General features: G+C 49.7%; 2 protein-coding genes across 2 annotated transcripts; both read right to left on the reverse strand.

The window, feature by feature from the left end:
- Positions 1-105: 105 nt before the first annotated feature.
- On the reverse strand, positions 106-4,177 carry LOC144248653 (protocadherin beta-15-like). Its single transcript, XM_077790688.2, has one exon. The coding sequence runs from the start codon at positions 3,826-3,828 to the stop codon at positions 1,387-1,389; it is 2,442 nt and encodes an 813-aa protein (XP_077646814.2). The 5' UTR covers positions 3,829-4,177; the 3' UTR covers positions 106-1,386.
- A 187-nt stretch (positions 4,178-4,364) lies between these two features.
- Positions 4,365-18,694, reverse strand: LOC110471328 (uncharacterized). The gene is made up of 2 exons (XM_085591667.1): positions 10,688-18,694; positions 4,365-7,317 (listed from the first exon to the last, which is right to left on the reverse strand). Exons 1-2 carry the CDS (start codon positions 13,121-13,123, stop codon positions 4,708-4,710), a joined length of 5,046 nt encoding a protein of 1,681 aa, XP_085447793.1. The 5' UTR covers positions 13,124-18,694; the 3' UTR covers positions 4,365-4,707.
- Between the last annotated feature and the right edge of the window lie 5,804 nt (positions 18,695-24,498).

Raw genomic sequence — 24,498 nt, forward strand, 5'->3', positions numbered from 1 at the left:
CTGTATCTACCCAACATTGATTCAATCAAGTGACATCGTGAGAAAAAGTCTGGCAGAATTTTGCATAGCCTGGAAGCCCTTTCAGGAAAGAACATCTCTACAAGCGCTTCTGTCTCCTCCAATGTTGTCCAGCTGTTCTCTTTATTTCACTTCTACATAATTTTTTCAATTGTTAAACTCAGAGGTATGCCAGTTTACAATGTTAATCTCTATAACTTCACCACAATACAGCATAAGGGAGGCTTTCTGAATATTCCATGCATCGCAGACATTATTAAAATAACCACTTGCTATGGATGGGTTGGCAGTCCTTCTCTAGATCAACCAGCAAAGTAATGCTCAGTACACTTCAGAGGGTCGAAGGAGAAAGCACAAATATGGGAATGCAAATCCTCTAACACAAAAGGAGATAATCCTGTAGGGATAGCTTTCTACTCCCAAAAAGAAACAACTGGACTCAGAAACAAGAATGAGAAACAAAACTCAAGGTCCTGTTTTCAAATCCTGGGTTCAAACTTCAGAAAATTATTGTACATGGATATGTGACTTTTTCATGCACACAAAGACAATGAATAGGTTTTCTCTATGGTTACAGCCTACCCTAACATATCTCCTGTGCTGTATTTCCAAGACAATCCAAGAGGGACTGAACACCAAACACACACATGGGGCAAAGAAAGATTTTGTTGTGCATTTTCCTGCTCTTCCCTGCCTTGAAGAAGTTGGTAGCCCTGGACTCATAGGTCAATATTACCTTTTGCTCTGCAGAGGTGGAATTGCCAGCATTGCAAAGGCTGGAGGGGACAAATTCACAATTTCATTAGGCAGAAATAGTGAAGCATCTGCAGATTCCCAATGGCCATACAGACACACATATTGAGGAAAAGCACAACACACATAGGGCACACACCTCAGACAGAGACATCCAGAACTCCAGAAAGAAAAAGCCCCATGCTAATAGAACATAAAGACACCGTATTCAGAACTACCTTCTTTCTCTGGGAAAAGGGTTTTGTGTAATTTCATCCAGCGGGAGATTTGTCTAAGCAAGTGCGCCACTGAGACATAAAAAGAACAAGAAGGCCATAGTCTGTTCTGAGAGCAAGAGACACAAAAGGAAAGCTGGGATTGCATTCTTAAAGCCTATCAGAAAGGCCTGTGACAGAGAAGAAAGATGATTATCTGAGGGAGGCAATCAGAGTAATTTTTTTTTTCACAACTATGTTTTTGGGGTGAAAGAAAAATTTTACACTGACTAGGAATTTGCAGGAAACTGTCAATGATAATTAGTAAAAACTTTTCCCTGGAGGAATCAATTGCAACATGCTGCACCATGGGTCCCCTCCTCCCATGGGCCATGAAGCCTCTGGCTGTGCAGAACCCATGTCAGTCAAAGGAAAGAGCGTTGAGATGTCCTGCAGAGAGAGTCCCAGCATTGTCTGGGGCCATGTCCTCTGTGCTGACAGGGACACAGGGGAAATCCTGCTCCTCACTGGGGCCCTGGCCCAGGGCGCAGTGCTCTGGGGGCAGGCTGGGCAGGATGGGCCTGAGGAATTTGAACTCGCTGTTGCCCGAGCCCGTTGTGAGGCTGATCTCGTAGCAATAGGCGCGGGGCAGGGTCCCTGCAGCGGCTGCATCGGCCAGGCCGCTCTGCACGTTGTCAGCACCATAAAGCACATGGCCGGCCTCCAGCTCCTTTCTCCTGCACGCCTTGCGAGACACAAAGACTGCGCTGGAGATGAGGAAGAGGAGCGAGACAAAGACCAAGGAAATTATTAAATAGGTGGTCAGGGAGCCGTCCTGATCCTCTGGGGCCGGGCTGCTGTGCGGGAGGCGCACGTCTGAGAAGTCCTTGAGCAGGAGAGCGCTCAGGGCTGCCGTGGCTGACAGTGGGGGCTTGCCGTTGTCCCTGACCAGGACAACCAGCTTCTGCTTCACGCTGTCTCTCTCTGTCACCGGCCTCCTCAGACGCACCTCCCCGCTTTGGACGGCCACGGAAAACAGCCCTGGGTCGGTGGCCCTCAGCAGGTGGTAGGAGAGCCAGGAGTTCTGTCCCGAGTCGGCATCGACGGCCACCACTTTGCCCACGAGGTAGCCCGCCTCAGCCCACACGGGCACCAGCTCGCTGGACGCTGGGCTGCCGTCCTGGGCCGGGTAGAGCACGAGCGGAGCGTTGTCATTCTCGTCCAGCACGACCAGGCGGACGGTGACGTTGGCTCTGAGGGGAGGAGAGCCCGCGTCAGAGGCACTGACCGTCACCTCGGTCTGCCTCAAGTGCTCGTAGTCCAGGGGCCGCAGCACAAACACGTGTCCGTTCTCAGAGTTCACAGAGATGCAGGAGCACCAGGGCCGCTCTGCCCCTTGCTCTGGAGCCAGGGAATAGGTCACCTTAGCATTGAGCCCCACGTCAGCATCCGCGGCACTGACGGCCCCAACAAACACCGTGGCGACGTTGTTCTCACGCACGTACATGGTGTAGGAGGTCTGGTTGAAGACGGGGGCATTGTCATTGACATCAGAGATGTCCACGCTGAAGGTCTGGGTGCTTGTGAGAGGAGGCGACCCCGCATCTGCTGCCGTGACACTCAGGATGTACTGAGGCGTCTCCTCGCGGTCCAGCGCGCTCACTGTCACCAGCTCATAGTAATTCTTATAGGCTGGCCGCAGGGAGAAGGAGAGCTGATCCTCGAGGGCACAGGAGATCTTCCCGTTGGCGCCAGAATCCCGGTCCCTGACCGAGAACAGGGCAACCACCGTGCCGGGCACTGTGTTCTCGGGGAGGGGACTGCTGAAGGAACTGACCACCAGCTCTGGGGCATTGTCGTTCACATCCACCACCTCCACCAGCACTTTGCAGATTGCTGAGAGGCCCCCACCATCCGTCGCCCTCACGCTCATCTCATGACTTTCTCTTGCTTCGAAGTCCAGAGGTTTGGTGATTTTAATTTCACCAGTTATGGGATCAATCACAAATGCTGAGTCTGCCTGTCCCATTGCCTGGCTGAGTTGATAGGAGATGTCCCCATTAATTCCTGCATCCTGATCAGTTGCCAGCACAGTCAGAACCACAGAGCCTACTGGAGTGTTTTCCAAAACCCTCCCAATATACCGATCATGTGTGAAGATGGGAGCATTGTCATTTGCATCTAGAATTATAATAGAGATCTCAATGGTTCCACTTCTGGGAGGAGAGCCCCCATCCACAGCAATAACATGGAAACTCATCTCTGCATGTTCCTCCCTGTCTAGTGGCTTTTCCAAAACAAGTTCAAGATATTTATCACCATTACGCCTACTTCCATAGGAAACACGGAAATAATTCTTCTTCGGAGAGATGCTGTACTGCTGGACTGTGTTGCTGCCAATATCATGGTCCTGAGCCACCTCCAGTGGGAAACGAGAGCCTGGATCGCTCGTCTCTGGAATCTTAAAAGTGACTCGTTCCTCGGGGAAGACGGGTGAATGGTCATTGATATCGTCCAGAGCCACCTCGACCCGAAAGAACTGCAGGGGGTTGGAGAGCAGCAGCTCGAAGGGGAGCATGCAGCTGGCGGCCTGGCCGCACAGCTCCTCCCGGTCCAGCCTCCCCGCCACGACGAGGCGGCCGGAGGCGCGCTCCAAGCGAAAATGCTGCCGCCCGTCCTCCGAGACCAGGCGGGCGCGGCGAGCCGAGAGCTGCGCCGGCGTCAGCCCCGCGTCCTCCGCCAGCTCGCCCACCAGGGAGCCGCTTTCCGCCTCCTCGGCCACGGAGTAGCGGATGGGCTCGGCGCGAGCGGGCGGCAGCGACAGCAAAGCAGAGACACAAAGCACTTGCCTTGCGAGCGCCATGGCGCGGCGGCGGCGGCGGCGGCGGCGGCGGCGGCGGCCGGGGTCGGTGTCGCGGCTGTGCCGGCGGATTCCCCGCGGAAAGCGGCGACGTGGAAGGCGGCTGTCTTCTTTCGCTGCTTCAGATTCTGCCGGCGGACCGTAACGCAGGCGGGCTGTTCCAGCAGCGGCTGCAATCCCTTCCGCAGGGTCTGCCCCCTCCGCCCGGCTCTGCCGGGCTGGTCTAAGCTGAACTGGGCGGAACTGAGCGGAGCTGAGCCGAGCAGGGCTGGGCTGGGCTGGGCCGGGCCGGGCCGGGCTCGGCCGCCTCCGCTGCCGCAGCCGCTCGGCGCCGCCTTGGCCGAGGGCACCACCCAGCGGTGCGCGCTGGCACTGCAGCCGCCGCCGCCCGCAGCCCGCGCTGCCGCTCGCCCCGGCCGCGGAGCCGCGCGCACCGCGGGGGCTCCTGCGGCAGGTTGCGCTCCCATCCTCCAGGGAGAGAAGCGCTAGGGAGGATAGGCAGTAGCCCTGGTAGAGTTCTGTAGACATAGCATCCCCGGCAGCTGCTCCGCTTCCAGTCTTCTTCCCTCGCTGGACTCGAACTCCCGGTCTGGTGTGCTCTTGGCTAGCGATAGGCGCGTTTGCAACAACCGAGAAACGCGGCGGCAAGAGTGGCACAACGATTTTCCAGGGTAGTATGAGGCAGAGGCTGAACTCGGACAGACTGAGCTGCCTTCCCCTGCAGAAGTAACCGGCCTGGTGCCTAACGGGGGGAGAGTACGCATATTATAGCAAGTAACGGCACAACAACTACTGGGGAATCTCAGGCTAAGGACAGGGAAGGGCGCTGCGTCCCAGCACGGCTCAGGCATGGACGCGCACGCCTACTGGCTAGTCTCGCGGCTAAAAAGGAGGAGTGGCTTTGCTCCTCGTTTGGGCTTCCCTGTCGCAAGGAGGCTGCGAGTGGCGTAGCAGCTCCTCGTCCTTGTCCTGTCCCGCCTCAGCATTGCTATGAAGGCTGGGCAGGATGGGCCTCAGGAACCGGAATTCGCTCCTCCCCGAGCCGCTGGTCAGACACATTTCGTAGCGGTAAGCCGGCGACAGAGTACCCGTGCTTCCCACGCCCACGCCGTCGCTGGCGAAATCTCCATCCGCATAGCAGCTGGGAGAGGGAGGAGGAAGCTCTGCCCGGACACGAGCTTTGCAGAGCGTGTTCGCCGTCAAGACGAGGACGGACAAGAGGAAAAGGGACGAGACGCAGCACAGGGAGGCGATGAGGTAAGTGGTGAGCATTTCCTCTTCGGCTATCTGTGGCTGCTGTCGGCTCGCAGGATCGTGGCCAAGCTGGTGAAAGGCATCGGAGAAATCGTCCACCAGTGCCACAGCGAGGGTGGCAGTGGCAGAGCGCGACGGATGCCCGCGATCCCGCACCAGCACGATGAGCCTCTGCCGGGGCGCGTCCCTCTCTGTCACGGCCCGCGCCGTGCGCACCTCACCGCTGTGCAGCCCCACGCGGAACAGCGCCGGCTCCGTGGCCTTGGCCAGCTCGTAGGACAGCCACGCGTTCTGCCCCGCGTCCGCGTCCACCGCCACCACCTTGGCCACCAGGTAGCCGGCGGGTGCCCAGCGCGGCACCAGCTCTCCGGCCGCGCTGCTGTCGGGGGCCGGGTGCAGCAGCACGGGCGCGTTGTCGTTCTCGTCCCGCACGGCGATGTGCAGCACGGCCTGGGCGCTGAGCGCCGGGGAGCCGCCGTCGGCTGCGCGCACCGTCACCTCGAAGGCGCGCACCTTCTCGTAGTCCAACGGGCGCAGACTCCGGACGGTTCCACTCTCCGCGTCCACTGACACGAATGATGCTGCGGCGAGGGTGCCTGGTGGCGGCGGCACTAGCGAGTATCTTACGTGGGCATTCTCTCCCGCATCCGGGTCCGTGGCACTGAGGTGGCCCAGGCTCCTACCCGCGGGCTCGTTTTCGCTAATCACCATGGTGTAAATGGCCTGGGTGAAGGTGGGTGCATTGTCGTTCACATCCAAGAGCCGCACGAACAGGGTCTTGGATGCCGAGAGGGCGGGGGAGCCCTCGTCTCGAGCTCGCACCGTCACGTTGTATTCCTCCACCTGCTCCCGGTCCAGCGTCTCTGATGTCACCAGCGCGTACGCGTCGGCTGCCAGCAGCGTGATCCTGAAGGGCTGCTCTCCTGTCAGCTCGCAGGTCGTCCTGCCATTGTCCCCCGAATCTGGGTCCCGCACGTTGAACAGGGCCACCACGGTGTTGGGAGGGGCGGCTTCCGAGAGAGTGCTGGTGAGCGAGGTGATGATCACCTCGGGGGCATTATCATTCACGTCCTTCACCTGCACCTCCACCTTGCAATGCGTGGAGAGGCCCCCTCCATCTGTGGCTTGGACGTCTATCTCGTATGTCTTTTTTTCTTCATAGTCCAAGGTCTTTTTGAGACGAATCTGACCTGTCTCTGGGTTTATTTTAAACGTTTGGAGATTTTCTTCTGAATTTTGAAATATGGAATACACTATTTCCCCATTCGTTCCTGCGTCTAAATCGCTAGCAGACACTACCATCACTATGGTGTCCTGTGAGCTATTTTCCATTACAGAGACTTCATACAGACTCTGAGTAAATACCGGGATGTTGTCGTTTATATCCAGGACTATCACGCGGATTAAAGCTGTGCCAGACCGTGGTGGATTCCCACCATCCACAGCCGTGATGATGAAAGCAACTTCTGCCTGCTGCTCCCGGTCCAGGACTCGATCCAACACCAGCTCGGCGTACCTCCCGCCGTCACTCCGCCGCTGGGTGTACACATGGAAATATTCGTTCGAGCTGATACTATAATGCTGAAGGCTATTGTTCCCCACGTCTGGATCGTGAGCGCTTTCCAACAAAACCCGAGTCCCCGGCATTGCAGATTCCGGGATCTTTAAAACAATTTCTTTATTTAGGAACACAGGAGCATGATCGTTTATATCGGTGAGTCTTACCTCAGCTCGGAAGGACTGCAGTGGGCTCTCCAGCAGCACCTCAAAACGCACCAAGCAGGGCTCGCTCTGTCCACACATCTCTTCCCGGTCCATCTGCTCTCTCACCACCAAATCCCCGGTGTGCTGGTTCAGCTGTAAATACTGTTTTTCTCCTTCAGGAACGACTCGAGCCTGACGGGCCAATAATTCCTCACTGGTTAGTCCCAAATCCTTAGCGATATTCGCCACAAAAGAGCCTCTCCCCGCCTCCTCGGGCACAGAGTACCGAGCGGTTTCTGCTGTTATCCCCGAGACGCAGAGGACAAGGATCAGAGCCGCCGCTCTCCCCATGAGAGGTTCCTTGCTCTTCCTCGGCTTCATTCCCTTCCAGAGATCCAATCTCCTCTCCTGTAAACTGGATGGAGCTTCCGACAGAGCCTGCCGACCCCCGAGCGGAGCAGCCCGAGATGGCGCAGCCCCGCCCGCCCGAATCGCGGGGGCGGCGGAGCTGGGAACCGCGCGGAGCTTCCGCGGTCAGCAGCGGCACCAGGCGGCCGATCAGTAGAAGGATTCGAAGATTTCCCAGCTCAAAGCCTGGAAAGCAGAGATTAACGGCTCGTTTTCTCTCTTCCTAGGTCAAAGCATAGAGATTTAAATGTCCATACAACCGTATTCAAAGTATGGCCACTGGCTGAATGAGCAATGCCTTTGTTTGCCTTCTACTTCAAAATGGAGTTTATTTAAAGCCAGGTTGTTCCTCTTGTTTTGGTGCCCCCCTCCCTTCCTCCCAGTGTGAACGCTTTGAATAAATCACTTTCCGGCTATTCAGTTAGAACAGCAGTGTATTGTTACAGGGGTCCAGCCACCAGGTGAGGTGGTCTTTTAACCACGGCTAAAGGTGGTCTTTTAACCAGCTATTGCCAGAATCGTTCTCGGAATGGACAGAGATCGTTCCCGCGGTTCACCACCTCTTCTGCTGGGAGCCTTTGGGAATGGGCTGGAGGCAGCATCTCAGACCTCAGCTCCACTCAGAAAAAAAACTCCTCCACCTTGCTTCGACTTCTGAGACTATCCTATTTCCCAGGTCGTTCTGATTTTCCCTGCATAAATTCCACTCCAGATGCACGGATTTATTCCCGAAATCCTGCTCTTGAGTTGGCTATTTCCTCAGCCATGACTGTGGCAAGGGATCTCGAGCCAGCACACTCACCCGAGGGAGTTCCACGTAGATTTTATTATTTTCTGTCATCACTCAAATGACTCTTTAAAATGGTTCAACGACAGGAATTATCACATTACTTTATAGTTTACTACCGACTGACGAAAGAAAACCAGAAAGTTCTTGACACCCTATATTTAACAGTGTCCTAAGCTAATTGTAAATGGTTTCATCTATTTTACTGAAAAACCACAATCAATACTTTTAATTATCTTGGCTTTTAAAAATGGCTAAATAGTATTTTAAACTTTATGGAAAAAAAAGAAAGGAAGAAAGAATACATTGCTCAAAGCCCACTCTTTACAATTAGAAGAGCCTGTAAGCTCCTGCTCAAATATGCCAGGTGTGCCAATGCCAGTAGTTCAAAATGTAACCAGCTTCTGCTTATTTTGTAAGAAATTACTTTGCAAGCACCACTTAATTTTGCATAATATCTGTTTTGCCTGCTGTTGAATACACGGCAGAAAATGAAGATATTATTACAAAGCTCTCTCCATAAAAAGAAAGAAACAAACAAAGCATGAAAGGAAACCCCCCAGAGAAGGCAGTGTAACAAGAAGTTAAAGATCTGCTGCCAGTTTTCAGTGTTTCTCAAAGCATGTGGAAGCAGTAGCATTCTCACAATCATACAATATTATGTAATCAACATGAAGCACAGTTCTCCTTCTCCATCGACATTACAATTACAAAATACATATGTGAATAAAGTACTGCCTAAGGGGAAAGTACTCTCACAGAGAAGGTTCCATCTCCCTGGTACTTTTTAGAGACGTGTTTGATCTCTTTGTTCCCTTTTCCTTGTGAGGACAGACAAACTTGTCTTTCTTTCCATTTATTGCTGGGTGAGCCAAGGGTTTTGCTCAGAACTGGCATTTAGATCCAGCTCCCTGTTTGCAGGGCAAACTGCATCTGCAGCTCTGGGCCTGGTATCTTCAGAGAGGGGAGCACTGCCCTGCAAAGAACAAAGAGAGCTCTTGTCATTTGGCGCTGAAGGAAAGCAGGCGTCACCGCGAAGCTTAGGGGATATGTCTTACACCACTGCCTGCATCACACCACTCCTCTCTACCGAGAGCCAAAGAGAAGGCAAGACTTGGTGGATCTCTGACCTGAATGGAGAACACCTGAAGCCAGAAACCGTCCTCCAAAAAGGTACTATTGCTAGACCTTAATGAGTCTCTATAAAACGTTTATGAGTTTTGAGTAACTTGAAATGGTGAGAGCTCCAGAAAGAAACCAATTTCTCACAAACAGTAAATGTGGTTTAATGTTGATATACCAAGAAGGGTCCTTGTCTTCCCTGAGGCTGCTGTGGTTCTGATACCCTGCAGTAAAGTGAGACCAGGTCATCGGTGGTTATGAAATATGAAAATATTAACTGACTCGGATGTTGTTTGTGTATCTCCAACCTCATATGTGTTCATCATCCTGTCTACTGTGAAATGCTAGATGGATCCTTAGACACTCTCCATGGAGTCCCCACAGAATCCCATACTAAGAGGTGACTGACTCTGATAACCACACTTTTCTGGCCAACACTATCCATGCAAGTCACAAAAATGCAAGAGAATCTAAGGGCAGAGGTTCCCACCTCCATAGCCTCCAGCAGTTTGTAAAACAGCTTAAATTCAGCACTGCCACCACCCTGGTGAATGGCACATGGCAGCACTGAGTGCCCGCTCCCGACAGCGGCGCAGAGGACATCGTTGGTGACACCCCTTTGCACAGCTGTCCCCGCAGCCCCATCTGATGCTGGACAGGCCACTACACTCCTGTTACTGCCACCTCTGAGAGGACAGATCCCTAGGAATGGTGTCATTCCTCCTCCAGGGCCCTACAGGCTCTACACAGGGCGTGAGCAGAACCCACATGTCTGCAGGTACACGGTTTGTGATATTGGGCGTGGGGCTATGGCCGAGCCGATCCCTAACAGGCTACAGCCGTGCAGGACAGGTGAGCAGCATTGAAGGTAATGAGATCTGGAGTGCCAGGTGCACTGACCAACCACAGAAAGGTAGAGAGGACACACAGGTGCAATGCATGAACATGAAGGGTATAAAAAGTTGGGCTAAAGAACAAGAAGGGAAGACGTTGGGAGCATTTTGAAGTGGTATAGTGTTAATCTGTACAGGCTGATGCTTGAAGCCTTCTGAAATTGTATGGTAGGTAATACTCTGCATTGTGGCCATCTCAGCTGTGACACATCTCTACCTGTATTTTTCACCTTCTCATGGCCCAACTCCTCCCTTTGAAGTGACACCAAAGACTTAATCTATCACGAATGTTCAGCATAGCTCTGGGTGCAGCTGCCCAGAGAAGTGATGGGTACCCCACCTCTGGAAATATCCAAGTTCAGGTTGGACGGAGCTCTGAGCAACCTGATCTAGTTGAATGTATCTGTGCTCATTGCATGAGGGTTTGGACTTAAAGGCTTCTAAAGTTCCATTCCAACCCAAAATGTTCTATCTTTCTATGATGCAGAGAGGTGTGGTTAGTCAGCATTTTGGGAGCAGCTGAGCCCTGTTGGATGCTCCTGGGAGACCTCTCCAGCAGTTCTGAGATGCCTTCTATCATTTCCTCCCACCCCAGGGACTCCTTCACTAGCAGATCTGCAGCTTCAATAGTCCTTGCTCCCAGGGCTTGTCACGCCTCCCTCCCGCCTGCCCGATTGCCCTGTCACTCCCTCACCTGTGCAGTCCAGTCGCCCTCGCCCCCGAAGTTGGCCGCATCCTGCGAGCACACCGAGCTCCGCTGCTCGGCCGGGCCGGGGGGCAGCCCGGCGGGGAAGCAGGGGAAGAGCGGCCTGAGGAAACGGAACTCGCTGTTGACGGTCCCGGCGGCGAAGCAGACGTCGTACACGTAGCTGCGGGGCAGGGAGCCCGCGCTGCTCTCCGTGGCTGTCGTGGGGAATGTGGGCAAATTCTCCGTCTCGCTCCGCCTGGCCCGCCGCACCTTCACTACCACGGCGGCCGCCGCGGTGGCGAGGAACAGCGCCGACACGCACACGAGGGAGGCGATGAGGTAGAGAGTAAGCGGCCCGTCGGGCTCGGCGGCCGGGGCCTCCTCGCTCACCCGTAAATGGGCTTCGGAGAATCCATCGACCAGTGTCACGGCGAGGGTGGCAGTGGCAGAGCGCGACGGATGCCCACGGTCCCGCACCAGCACGATGAGCCTCTGCCGGGGCGCGTCCCTCTCTGTCACGGCCCGCGCCGTGCGCACCTCGCCGCTGTGCAGCCCCACGCGGAACAGCGCCGGCTCCGTGGCCTTGGCCAGCTCGTAGGACAGCCACGCGTTCTGCCCCGCGTCCGCGTCCACCGCCACCACCTTGGCCACCAGGTAGCCGGCGGGTGCCCAGCGCGGCACCAGCTCTCCGGCCGCGCTGCTGTCGGGGGCCGGGTGCAGCAGCACGGGCGCGTTGTCGTTCTCGTCCCGCACGGCGATGTGCAGCACGGCCTGGGCGCTGAGCGGCGGGGAGCCGCCGTCGGCTGCGCGCACCGTCACCTCGAAGGCGCGCACCTTCTCGTAGTCCAGCGGGCGGAGGATATAAACATCCCCGTTTTCAGCGTTGACTGACACTTCGGGCTGCTCTTTGCCCTCCTGCCGCACCAGCGCGTAGTTCACGCGAGCATTTATTCCTGCGTCGGCGTCCGTGGCCTTCATGCTGCCGATCCGAATCATGGGGCTGTTGTTCTCCGTGACAGACATGGTGTAAACCTGCTGGGTGAACTCTGGGGGGTTGTCGTTCACATCCGATATCTGCACGAAGATGGTTTCCTGAGAGCTCAGCCGCTTCCTGCCCCAGTCCGTGGCTGTGATGGTAATGTTATACTCCGCCGTCCTCTCCCTGTCCAGAGCCGCGTTTGTTCTCAGTTCGTAGTAATTATCAAAAGTGGGGGTGAGACTGAACGGCAAGTCCCCGTCGATAGAACATTCCGTCCTGCCGTTGTCCCCAGAGTCCCTGTCCCGCACACTGAACAGAGCCACCACGGTGCGTGGCGGGGCGTCCTCGGGAATGGAGGCGCTGAGGGAGGTGAGCGCTATCTCCGGGGCGTTGTCATTTACGTCCAGAACCTCCACCTGCACTTTGCAATGCCCAGATAGCCCCGCACCGTCCGTGGCTTTCACCACCATAGTGTGGGATTTTGTTTCTTCAAAATCCAGCTTGCCCGCGACTCGTATTTCACCGGTGGTTGGGTTCAGCTGGAAGAGCTGCCGGGATCGCTCTGATGTCTGGGTAAAGGCATAACGCACTTCCCCGTTGGACCCTTCGTCGGGATCCGCAGCAGCGACTCTGACCACCAGCTGCTCCAGGGGGCTGTTCTCAGCCAGGCGCACCTTGTAAGTCTCCCTCTCGAAGACCGGGATGTTGTCATTGGCATCCAACACTACGATCCGGACCTGGGCCGTGCCTGACCTGGGTGGTGACCCCCCATCGGTGGCGGTCAGAAGTAATTTCAGTTCTCCCTGCTCTTCACGATCTAGCTGGTGCTGTAGGACGAGCTCCACGTATTTTATTTCATCTTTTCCTGTTCCCAGAGCGAGGGAGAAATGAGGATTGGGCCCGAGGCTGTAGTTCTGCAAACCGTTAATGCCCACGTCCTTGTCCTGGGCGCTTTCCAGGGGGAAACGGGAGCCAGGAGATGCTGTTTCCAGAATCTCTAAAACCATCTCCTTTTCCGGGAACACGGGCGAGTTGTCGTTTACGTCACGAACTTCCACCTCCCCTCGGATAAGCTGCAACGGATTTTCAAAGAATATCTTAAAGATGAGCGTGCAGGTGTCACTCTGAGGGCAGATCTCCTCCCGGTCCAGCGATTCCTTTGCCGTCAGGACTCCGGTGTTTTGATTGAGCCGGAAAAGCTGCTCGTTCCCCTCGGACACAACGCGGGCTTTGCGAGCCGCAAGCTGGCTCAGAGGAACCCCCAGGTCCTTGGCGATATTGGCGACAAAAGAGTCCCTCTCCATTTCCTCCGGCAGAGAGTAGCGGAGGGTTTCAGCCCCGCTCTGACACACGCAAACATACAGAATAAACAGGATCACTTGCCTCTTTCTGCCTCCGCTCCGTCTCCCACACGTCATCACTCTCCAAAGAAGCCGTCCACCGTCCTCGGTGGCTCCCAGCATTTTTTAGTAGCGTCCGGAAAAGAGCGGTGTGGGCCAGCAATCCTGGGGTGAGGGATCTGGAAGCCCCGGAGTGCTCCGAGCCCTTTGCGAGCAGCTCAGCTCACACGGTTTTTTTGTCTCCCTGCGTCTGCAAACCCGGGGCGGACCGAGGAACGCTCCGGTCCGCGGCCAACATCCCCACCCAGCGTCGGCAGGGGGAATATTTCTTCTCAATCGGGGCAGCGCTGCCGGTTCGGGGTTCGCTGCTTGAACCCGCACTCTTTGTGCCAAAGAGAAGAAAAAAGGTGCGGTGTAAAAGCTCTCCTCCCTCGGAAGTGAAATCCCTGCCCACGTACAGAGCGCTGCTCGGGGTATCACATCCCAGCTCGCAACCACGAACTCTTCATACACAGCTTTTGGTTTGCATTGTGTAGACACGGCAAGTTCCACTGGCACAGAAGAGATTTTCCTTCTCTTCTCCACTTGTTAATCAGCGCAGGGAGATTAGCAAGTGGGGCGAGTCAGAGAAGCTTTTGAAAATGAGAGCTGTTGCCAGAGAGCTCACAAAGAATTGTCCTTAAGTAAACGTTTCAGTATCACCCTAGCTCGCCATCACAGCAGGATGATAAAGTTGTCCTAGGACACATCATCCTAAAGCGGTTCTTTTCTTACTGGGTATCACACCTCGCCTGACTTTTACACTTTTCTACGTGAAAAAGATGCTAAACTTGCAGTTCCTTTTCTACGTGAAAAAGATGCTAAACTTGCAGTTCCGTATCTGCCTTAGGATGTATGGCCTACAGCCGGTCAATATGAAAGGCAAAGAAACAAACAGGGAGCTTCTGAGCTAAACTCCTCCTTACACAAACACCAGCGAGGAGCTAACGGAGACAATAGCAGAGATAAGGCTCATTGATCGCGCTAATTGACAGGCCATTAAAAGAATAACTGAAACCTAGACCTCAGAGGTTCAACACAAAACTCTGTAAAATATAATGAAAAAAGTTCTAAAGATTCTCACGGATTATCACAAAAATGTCATGGAAAAGAACTAATTGATTACGAAGAGTTTGAGGGAGGCTCCAGGAATTTGCAAGGCTTATGATGAGATGATTAGAGACAGAATAAAACTCGAGAAGACGGAGATGTCTAGAGCAGACCTGTTAGGAACAACCGTGGGAAAACAGAGGTGGAAGGGGATATCGAGGGGTACTGGGAGGCAGAATTCGTGCCGGGAACCAGATTAAAACCTCAGCGTCAGGCAGGCACGGCTGGCCCCGAAGACAGATTTACGCCTCCACTGCTTCTGCGACGGATGCACGGAAGACGTGCACAGCTGCCTGCGAGCCCAGTTCAACCTTTCTCTTAGAGAATTAAGAAATGAAGGACGGAACAAAATAGTACTTGCATTATTTATCTGTGTCTCGAGCATTTTTAGTTAGGATTTTACTATAAAAGAAAGCACGCTATTAAAAATTATTATTATAAAGTATCATAACCCCCTTGGCTTTGATACCTTTTCTTTATTTTCCTAGATGTTTCCCCCTTATTTTTGTTTGCTAAAAGGTGTGACGCTGTCAAACAATACTCAAGAGGTCAAGTCCTAGATTTTTTCTGATGTCTTAATTTGTTTTAAAATAAAAAACTTCGTGCCTGTATCAGTAGGAGAACGCAACAACTAGGGTTGACTTCAGGATTCCCAGAAACAGCTACTAAAAGAACTTCGCGAAGTAATTTTCGGCGTTTTCTTCTTATCGCCCCTTGACTTGGACTCGTGATAAGATCTGAACCACTGATTTACATCAAAGGGCAGCTCCTCCTTTCTTCCCTTCCAGGGATACGTCCATCTCTCGAGCTGCGATCATTATCCCCAAGAGAGAAATCAAACCTTAGGCTAAGCACAGCAGCAGATGTGCTGGGAAAGTGGCTTCTCTCTTATTTTTGGCAAAAATAACTGCGACACCTGTAATCCACTTGCTTTGTGCCCGTTTTTTCACCTCCGAGGGGGAAATATGAATTTCCTTCTATTTATCCTAATCTTTGGCATCACTGCGCAGCACGGGGAAAGACACAGGCCGAGAAGAGCTTCCGCTGACATTTCTTACCCTGAGAGCAGGAGCTCAGTTATTGTTGCTGCCATCATTCCAGAGAGGAAATCGTGTCCTTCAGCTTCAGGTGTAGAAGGGTGTAAGAAGAACAGTGATCCCTAACGGAGCTCTTGGCTGTAACAATATCTTTGCTCATCAGAATATGCTGCTCTTCAACAAACGTTTATATTTTTTCAGATTTTAGGGAACTTATAAAGTTCTCTAATCATTTACCGGATGGGTATTAATAAAAAAAAAAAAGAAAAAAAAATTTGAACACTGCCAGACGGAAGCACACTGTATTTTAGGACAAACGCAGGAACTATACCCATAATAAGAAAGATTTGCATGAATGTGTCAGAGAATTCACTTTTCTCCCCGGGCATACCGTGATACTGCAGGCTTCCTCATTTTTTTTTTATTTTTTTTTTTTTAGCGATCTTTATCCTAAGAAGAACTAAAAAACCAGTTCTCTTCACTCTGTCATTTAAAGCTTTATGCTACAAAAGCATTACAGCAGCATATCCTGCTCAGTTCCTGGTGTGGCTCCGTGTTTCAGAACACAGAGGTGCTAAAAGAAAATTCTGCCCGCACTTCCGAAGCCTGAGCAACTTCAATTTCCAAAATCCTTCTTGATCTTTCATATGGGAATTCAGATCTGCTGAATGAAACCGTGCCCGGTTTTGTGGTCTCCTCAGATAAAAGCTTCCTCTCCATCCCTGGAGCTACTGTCCGCTCCCTCCAGCACACCCTGAGGATAGGATGGCCTGAGAGGAGCCTGCAGAGCAGAGGAGCAGATACTTCCCGGAGTCACAGCGTTTTCCATGCCTGAGTGCAAGGATGGACCAACACTCCCGACCTCTCCTTCCCAGAGAGCTCCCAGGATGGATTTCTTTTGTCTCTGCAACAATCAGGCTGCATCCCTAATTCCCAGCTATCCTGCGGGACTGAGGCCGGAGCTCTCAGCTGGATGCAAAGCTGAGGAAAGCAGGGAGAATAATTCCTAACCTTCCGGCTCTCGGTTATGTTGTAAACACCACGGGTTCCTGGTCTGAGGCTCATTTTCCAAGAGATGCACCAGCCTCCTCCCTCTGTCTGCGCTCAGTACCGCGAGTGCTGTCCCCATCATTCTGCTACAAGCAAATGTTTATTTCTCCCGCTAGTAACTCTGTGCTTACCAACCAACCGACTCTGTGCTACCCCAAATCTTCGGTGAAATCCTCCCAGATCCCGCACGGATGGCCCTGGGAGGCCTCTCCGTCCTTGACACTCCGTTTCACCTTGTGCGCTTGGCTTTTCCAGGCGCGTCTCGATGCGGCGATTCCCAACGCGTCCTTAGGAAAGGCTTTAAACCAAAGCAGAGCTTATTCCGGAGCATCCGGGGCGTTTCTGCGGGGCTCACCGGCGGTGCCAGCCCCGCAGCATCTCACGCTGCTCGCTGGGCTCCCCCGCCCCGCCCAGCAGCGGCAGCGCTGGCCAAGAGCGCCGCTGGGCGGCCAGCGCAGGAACTGCACGGGGGAAGCGCCCCGAGCCTCGGCTGCAATCTCCTCCCTCGGCTATGGAAGGATAAATTCTGAAATCTATTTCCCACCTGGACTCTTTGGCACATAAATGCGCTCCATTACTATTTGTTGAGACGTTTGGTTTGGCGTTAATAATCCAGGCAAACGTGAAACGCCCTACACAAACCTTCCATCAAATGTGCTGAACAAAGACATGGGCAAACCTAGCAAACATTGCTCATGTGCTGTGCACTACATTTTCCAGAAGCTAGGAATAAAGGCGTCTTCAAACACAGGCTTTTTGGAGGAGGCTGAGTTTTGAATACATTCTAGTTCAGAAGGCGATCTCCAACTGTGGGTTGAGCTCTCCTAAAATATTCCACAGTTAAGAACCAATTCAGTGTTAACAGCAGCACCAACCCCTGCTGCCCCTTGGATCAGCTGTAATAGATTCCCAAAGAATATCTTAAAGATGAGCCTGCAGGTATTGCTGAATGGCCAGATCTCCCCTTGGTCCAGTGACTCCTTTAAAGTCAGGATTTCAGTGTTTTGACTGAGGCAGTAATGCTGCTGCTTCTCAGACACAGCAGAGAACATATTTCTCCCAAGGAAGCAGCATTTCCTTTCTAATGACACCAGTTCACGAGTCTATCTGCTCTAAAACCTCCCTGGGTACCTTTCAGCTTCAAAGAATAATGGAAAATCTTCTGCTTCCAAAGTCTAAGTTCATGTATTTCCTCAGAGACATTCTGCATTCTCCAGTCTCAAAAGACAATTCTGGACAGAAGATACCTGCCAGACTGACAGAAAGCAGGTTTAGATGAGGTATTAACAAGAAATTCCTTGCTGTGAGGATGGTGAGGCCCCAAGGCTGCCCAGGGAAGCTGTGGCTGCCCCATCCCTGGAACTGTCCATGTTAGGCAGGGCTTGGAGCTACCTGGGGTGCTGGAAGGTGTCCCTGCCATGACGAGATGTTGAACAATATGATCTTTCCGATCTAAGCCATTCTGTCATGGTATGTGTGCTTAGACCTTTCCCATCCTTCAAAGGCAACAAATTATCTCCCCTATATCCATGACAATCTCATTTGGAAATAAATCCTCTCCAATGCAACACTTTACTATCTTGAATGCCTTTTGAAGGCAAGTAAGTATTTTCATCTTTGCAAACTTTGTGCTTAGTGGGATCCAATTTTTCCACCTTCAATCTCACTCCTAGGTCAAATATGTAGACATTTTCTTCACAAATCCCTAAACCTATGTGAGTTTATGTCCTGAGGTCTCAAATGGCCAACAAATAATTTCAATTTCTAGAAGTTGTGGGGCAAATGTCCTCAATTGAGATTTTTCCCCCCACGTTCTTCTGTTCAATTTCTTTATTACTCCTTCCACAGTTTCCTGCAGTGGCTGTTTCAGTTATTCACAGGAGATATTCAGATGGAAACTCACGTGTTCAACAGTCAAGCAGCACAAGGTTTTCAGGTATTTCAAGTCCACTGGGTAAATAGCTTTGGCTTTCTCTATGCTTTTCACGAAGCAACAAAGAACAGGATAATTTTCTCAGTGACATTTGGAAAGCCTTGAAAAAGACATTTCAGGGATGGAAGTGCCACACAAGCATTCATGAACAGGGGCAAGAATCCTCAGACTTGTGAAGAAATCTTTCTATGATTGACTACCCAAAGATAGGAATTAGAAGTGTTTAAAGTCAAATGACTGATAATTATAATAAGAAAGTAAGAACCAGGCAGACCATGTGCTGTCCAGGGCAGAGAAATAGCATATTTTGTCTTAAAAGGACATGCCAGGAAGGAATGGATGTGGGAAGAGGCTGGCTTTGGACAGGCTAATTTTGGAAATCAGACTGGTCATCAGAGCAAGGCTATTGGAAGGAGAAATTCTGAAATCCTTGCTTTGTGCCTGTTTATCTATATCTATATCATCTATATCTATCTATCTATATCTATATCTATATCTATATCTATATCTATATCTATATCTATATCTATATCTATATCTATATCTATATCTATATCTATATCATCTATATCTATCTATATCTATATCTATATCTATATCTATATCTATATCTATATCTATATCTATATCTATCTATATCTATATCTATCTATATCTATCTATATCTATCTATCTATATCTACCAGAGTAGTATTGGGAATTCTGTGGAGAAGCAGGAAGGGCAATAAATCCACTTTGAAGTCAAAGCAGGTGCATGAATCAGAAAGGAGCCAAAATAGACACAAAGGAGGAAGAAATAAATGAGTGAGGTAGGAGGAAGAAAGTGTATATATGATCCTTTAAGCTTGCACCGGTCTTTCTCCAATTCTGTGTCTGGCTTAAGACTTAGATTTCCTCATTTCCACCTTTCTTCCTCAGAACGCCTTTCTTTCTAATGGGAGAGCAAAAAAATTATCAGAAGGTAGCAGCAAACCTAAAGGAACCCTCTGTCACAGCCAGTGTAATGGGAAGTGTCCAGTACCCAACTTTGTCTCCTGATGCCAGGTTTGGCCCTTCTGCAAGCCAGGTTCTGAATCCTGTACCCCATGGATGGCATGAACATACTGAGGTCAGCCCTGGAAACCAGGGCCCAGTGCTACCCAAAGGGAAGGTCAGAGGAGAAGGGATTCAAGCACAGCTTCATGGGCAGCCTGGTCACTGCCTGGAAGGAAAGCAGGAGTTCTGAACTGAGCTGTTCCAAGGAGACATGTGGGTGTGGCTTTTTTACCTTTTCACAAACAGGATGGGACTGCTGGGATCTGTTCCTTGAGCTTTATTTGCAGCATCAGCCTCATTACATGGTTGAGACAGTAGGAAGATGGCAAAGCTCACATACAGCCAGCAGCAGCCAAAGATTTCTTTGTTACAGAGCATCTTAAAAACTTTTAGCCAATAACACATTGCTAAAGCTTACAGGCAGTTGGTTTAGCCAATTATTAAAAGCACATGTACACATGCTTCACAGAATGCTTGCTTGTCTTATACACAATACCCCAGAATTAAGCTTAAAAACTTCTACTACCTTGCTAAGCATATTTTTCTGGAGTCTTAAGGTCTATCTTAGCCAAACTATTGCTAAATGTCCTTGCTTGCTATACCATTTTAACTTCTGCTTTCAGATTTTGCAGCTGCAGCTAGCTCTAAATTTTGTCTTCTTTCTGTTTCTAAGGCCTGTTTTCCCAGCTTTCTGAAAATCTTCTTGCCTTTACTAATTCCCACAAGACAGAGATCAAGGGAGTTATGGTGTTTGCTCATGGCACAGGTGAGCACCAACACCAGGGATCACCCTTCAATTCATGTCTTGTGCTTCTGAAGACACAGAGACCAGCTCAGCACTTAAATAAGTGGCCAGCACTATTTCTAAACCACATCCAGCCAAGTGGTAAGAGCTGTGTAACCCCAGCATGAGGGAAATCTGGCTTATGTTTTACTGGAACAGCAGAGATGGCCTTTTTTGGGAGGATACTTGGGGAAGGAAAGGGGTTTGGGGCCCTCTGTTTAAGCTCCTTTGTTCTCAGCTGCAGATCACTTTCTCCCACATAATTCCAGTAGTAACTGCAAACCAGGCACTGTCTGGGATCACAGGCTGGCCCTTGGACCTCTGACACAGCTGAACCATCCCCCAGAAAACAGAGTGACCAGTGAATTACCTGGGTTATCATTTACACAAAGCAGTGAAGTTTAGACTCTGTTATCCCATTTGTATCTTGTATTTTATTTTATTTTTAAAATTTTTTGTATTTTGACAGAACTGGGTGGTGAAAAGCTGTCCTTTTTTGAACGATCCTTTGATATGTTGTTGTTTTTGAACAACAACATGTAGACACTCTGAAAGAAAAGAGACTTCCAGGGAAAAAAAAGAGACTCACAGAAAAGAAAACATCCATTCTGTAGGCCGAAATCCAGAAAGAGTTTATTCACTCTTTAGGCAGCAGGCAGGTACTCATACCTGTATCCCATTTTCTAAAGGAGGGGACACACTGGCAATGACAAACTGAAAACCAGTTTCAAAACAGATGCACAAACACTGTTCCCACTGAAAAACTATAAAGTAAACAGATACAAATCCAACACATTTAGCAGGTACCATTAAAAGTATATGACAGCTAATTTATTTTCCAAAGAGTTTATATCTGGATAGGTAAAACACAATTCTAATGTCATGATCCTCCTACTTCCAGGTTCATATGTTTGGGAGCGGGGGAAAAAAGGTATTTTTATATTAAAACCCCTGGATTGCATCAATGATGGGGAGGGCTAATAGAAAACAGCTGGTAGTCCTGTATGTCTGTCATATATAAAATTATTACCTATTTCTTTTTTGGTTAGGCTTGACCAGATGAAACTTGTAAGCTCTTTGGGATCACTTAAATACACTTTATTGACCAGCAGCAAGTTGGTCCTTGCCCTGGGAGTGGCAGAGGCGGCGGGTCCAGCCCGGCTGCTGCAATTCCCACATTTTCCCACCAGATCGCAGCCGCCACAAAGGAAAAAGGCAGCGGAGAATCTGCAAGTCACGGGCAGGAGCGGCGGGGCTGCACCGGGAACAGCCGGGCTCGGCAGCATCGCGGGGCCGGCTAGGGAGGGAGAACCCCCCGGAGAGAGGCAGGTCTCTTTATTACCTATAATCTATCTATCTAATCTATCTATCTATCTATCTATCTATCTATCTATCTATCTATCTATCTATCTATCTATCTATCTATCTATCTACCTATCATCTATCTATATCTATCTATCTATGTATCTATCTATCTATGTATCTATGTATCTATCTATCTATGTATCTATCTATCTGTCTGTCTATCTATCTATCTGTCTGTCTGTCTGTCTGTCTATCTGTCTGTCTGTCTATGTGTGTATGTATGTATGTATGTATATATGTATGTATGTATGTATATATGTATGTATGTATGTATGTATGTATCTATCTATCTATCTATCTATCTATCTATCTATCTATCCATCTATTAATCATCTATCTATCTATAATCTCTCTCTCTCTCTCTGTCTATCTATTCTTCATTTGTAGATCCACCTATCAATCTATTCACCCATTCCTCCATTTATTTATCTACCTACCCATCCATTCATCTGTTATCCACCCACCCATGCATCCAGCAGCATCCCTGTCCTCAGGGTCTGCGTTCCCTTGTGCTGCTCGCTGCCCTGGGGAAAGGAGCATCCAGGGAAACCCACACCCCAGGAAACCATTTCAGATCACACTCAGGCTCAAAGCAAGGGGCTGGGGAGAAGAGGGAGATGTGAGGCCATGAGGGGAGCAGTGAGAGTGAGAGGGGGCTGCAGAGCTCTGGGCTGAGTGGGTGTGGGGGGGATGTAGGTCAGGGGCCAGCCACGGGGATCTGTTTATCCCCTGGGGTCCCCAGCACTGGCTTTCTGTCCTTGCCCCTGAACAAAAACCAAATTGCAGCAGTATTGAGCGGTGTGCTGGCTTCTCCCAGCTCTGGGGCTGCAGGGCAAGTGAGGACAGCAGCCAGCTTAAACCTTGGGAATCTGGGATTGCTGTAGGAGACACCAGCAGCTAAATAATCTCCTAATTTGCTTCCCTGTCAAGCCAGAGTCTCTAATACAGAAAGCACTTGTACCATTTAAAACATGCTTAAAGAATTGTGTCCGCATTCATTACTACATGCCTGTCTTCTGCTTGCTTTACAGAAGACAAAGAAAGGGGTCAGAAGCACCTCTTCAGAGAGGCAGTTGTCAGGAATACATGTATATAAAATATTTCTCATCACACTTAGTTTAAAGTAAAATTCCCAGGTTTGTCCATGACTGATTTAGTGATTTAAAATATATTTTGAGAAGCAAGCATATCCTGCACTTCTGTAAGTCTCCCATTTATACCTTAGGGATTTAACAAAACAACTTGTCTCCTTTTTTCTTCTTCTAAAATGATACCTAAAGAAGATATCACCTCTGGATACTTGGTGACAGGAACTTCAGCACAGGACAGGAGTGACTCTTAACCTTCCACTCAAAACAAGCATTACACTCATTAGCAAGTGGCAGTTAACAACTGAATAAGTGTATCTTTTCTTCCTCATTCTTTTCTTTCATCTACCTCATTCAATTTCTTGATGTATTAATCAAGGTAGCTAAAGAAAGAAACACTTAAAAAAAAAAAAAAAAAAAAGAAGCCACCAAATCCAGTACAAAGTCATAGGCGATTCTGAGAGAGGTTAAGAATTACTATGGGCTTCTTGGGTGACTGAATCCCTTAAACTGAACTTTTAAATCCCAGACTCAAGTTATTATTTTTTGGAACATAAGGGGGGAAAAAGCTCTGTGCCCAATACACAAACATCTGCCATTCTGAGGGGAAAACTGGGGTGGGGAATACAGTGACAGGAACAATGTTCACTACAGTGCTGCTCAGTAGATGTAGTATGAGTTATTCACATTAAAATACTAAACCAAGTGACTTCCACTTCCTACTAAATGCACCAAAAAAAAAAATATCACAGAATCTGTTTGGCAAAACTTTTAAGAAAGAATAAACCTGTGTTCTTGCCTTGTACATAATCTCTACTTAATTCTGCATGTGGCTCACAAGTAAAACATCAGAAAAATCAAGACAGATGTTGAACTGCACAGATAATTGAGGTCCAGCATCACCAGACAAAACAAAAATTTTCTTAGAAGCAATCTTGCCTAAAGGTGAACTACAACAGCAGCAACGACAAAAGCAAATATGAAAATACTGTTTTCATTTCTGTAGCATTTAGAATGATGGCTCAGATATTCAGCAGCTTTGGAACAGTGAGACACATCTGGCTGGAAGCACAGCTTCCACAAGGAAATACCCAAACTGGTCCAGGGTGTTGCAAGGGAGAAAACCAGTGAGGCCTGGTACCAGCAATAAGAGGTGGATTAAAGCAACAGCTCTAATGTGGCAAGACAGAATCTTATTTAATTTCAAACCACTAACAACAAAAAAATAGGCTTGTTTGTAGTTGATGAGAGAAGAAATTCTGAGAGATAATCACACAAATCTAGTAATACTACCAGCCTTTGTTCAACAGCTTCTGATTTACACTGCCTTTAAGAATAGATAAATATTTTAGGAAAGAGACACCATCTTCTGAAACACACTCCTGCTTTCTGCTCTTACAAAGAAGCCACCCATCTGTTGTCAGCTCAGTAATTTGGAATCTAGCTGTACCATTACCACAGTGCACAAGCTGTGTATGGCACAGCCACCTCAATGCTGGACATAAATTTTTGTCAGAGATCCATGACCCCATCACAGAGTTCAATAGCAGTAAATACAATCCACTTAAGGAATTCCTGAATGGAAGATGCATCACATAATGCAGTCTCCTGCATGTGTTGCAGGGTATTTAAAAAGCTTTTAAAGCTTTGCAGAGAGCTTTGTTTTGGATTAAGATAATGATTAAGAGATATAATAAAGTTTTGTCCAGCAGAGAGAGCACATTATCCATGCCAGGTAGATAACAGACAATGGATCCTCAAGACAAATAAGAAGGAAATGCAAGTTATCATCAGAACTGATTTTTCAAAGGTGAATCAACCAAATCCCTAAAGCTTCCCCTGGGAATAAACTCTTCTGAGCTGACAGCAAATGGTAAAATCAGGAAACCTTCCCTGACTGCCCAAGAATAGCACCTAACAAAAGCCACCCCAAGCTGGTGTAAGTACCAATCCACCTGAATACCCAAATTAAGAAGACTCAGTAATGGTCAAATGCATTTTTTCAGAAGCCAAAGCAGTGCTCTAACAAAAAGTCTTCATGCGTCATTTGAGGTTTC

The sequence above is a fragment of the Lonchura striata genome, chromosome 13 (assembly GCF_050655825.1).
Source record: "Lonchura striata isolate lonStrDom1 chromosome 13, ASM5065582v1, whole genome shotgun sequence".
Taxonomy (NCBI): Eukaryota; Metazoa; Chordata; class Aves; order Passeriformes; family Estrildidae; genus Lonchura; species Lonchura striata.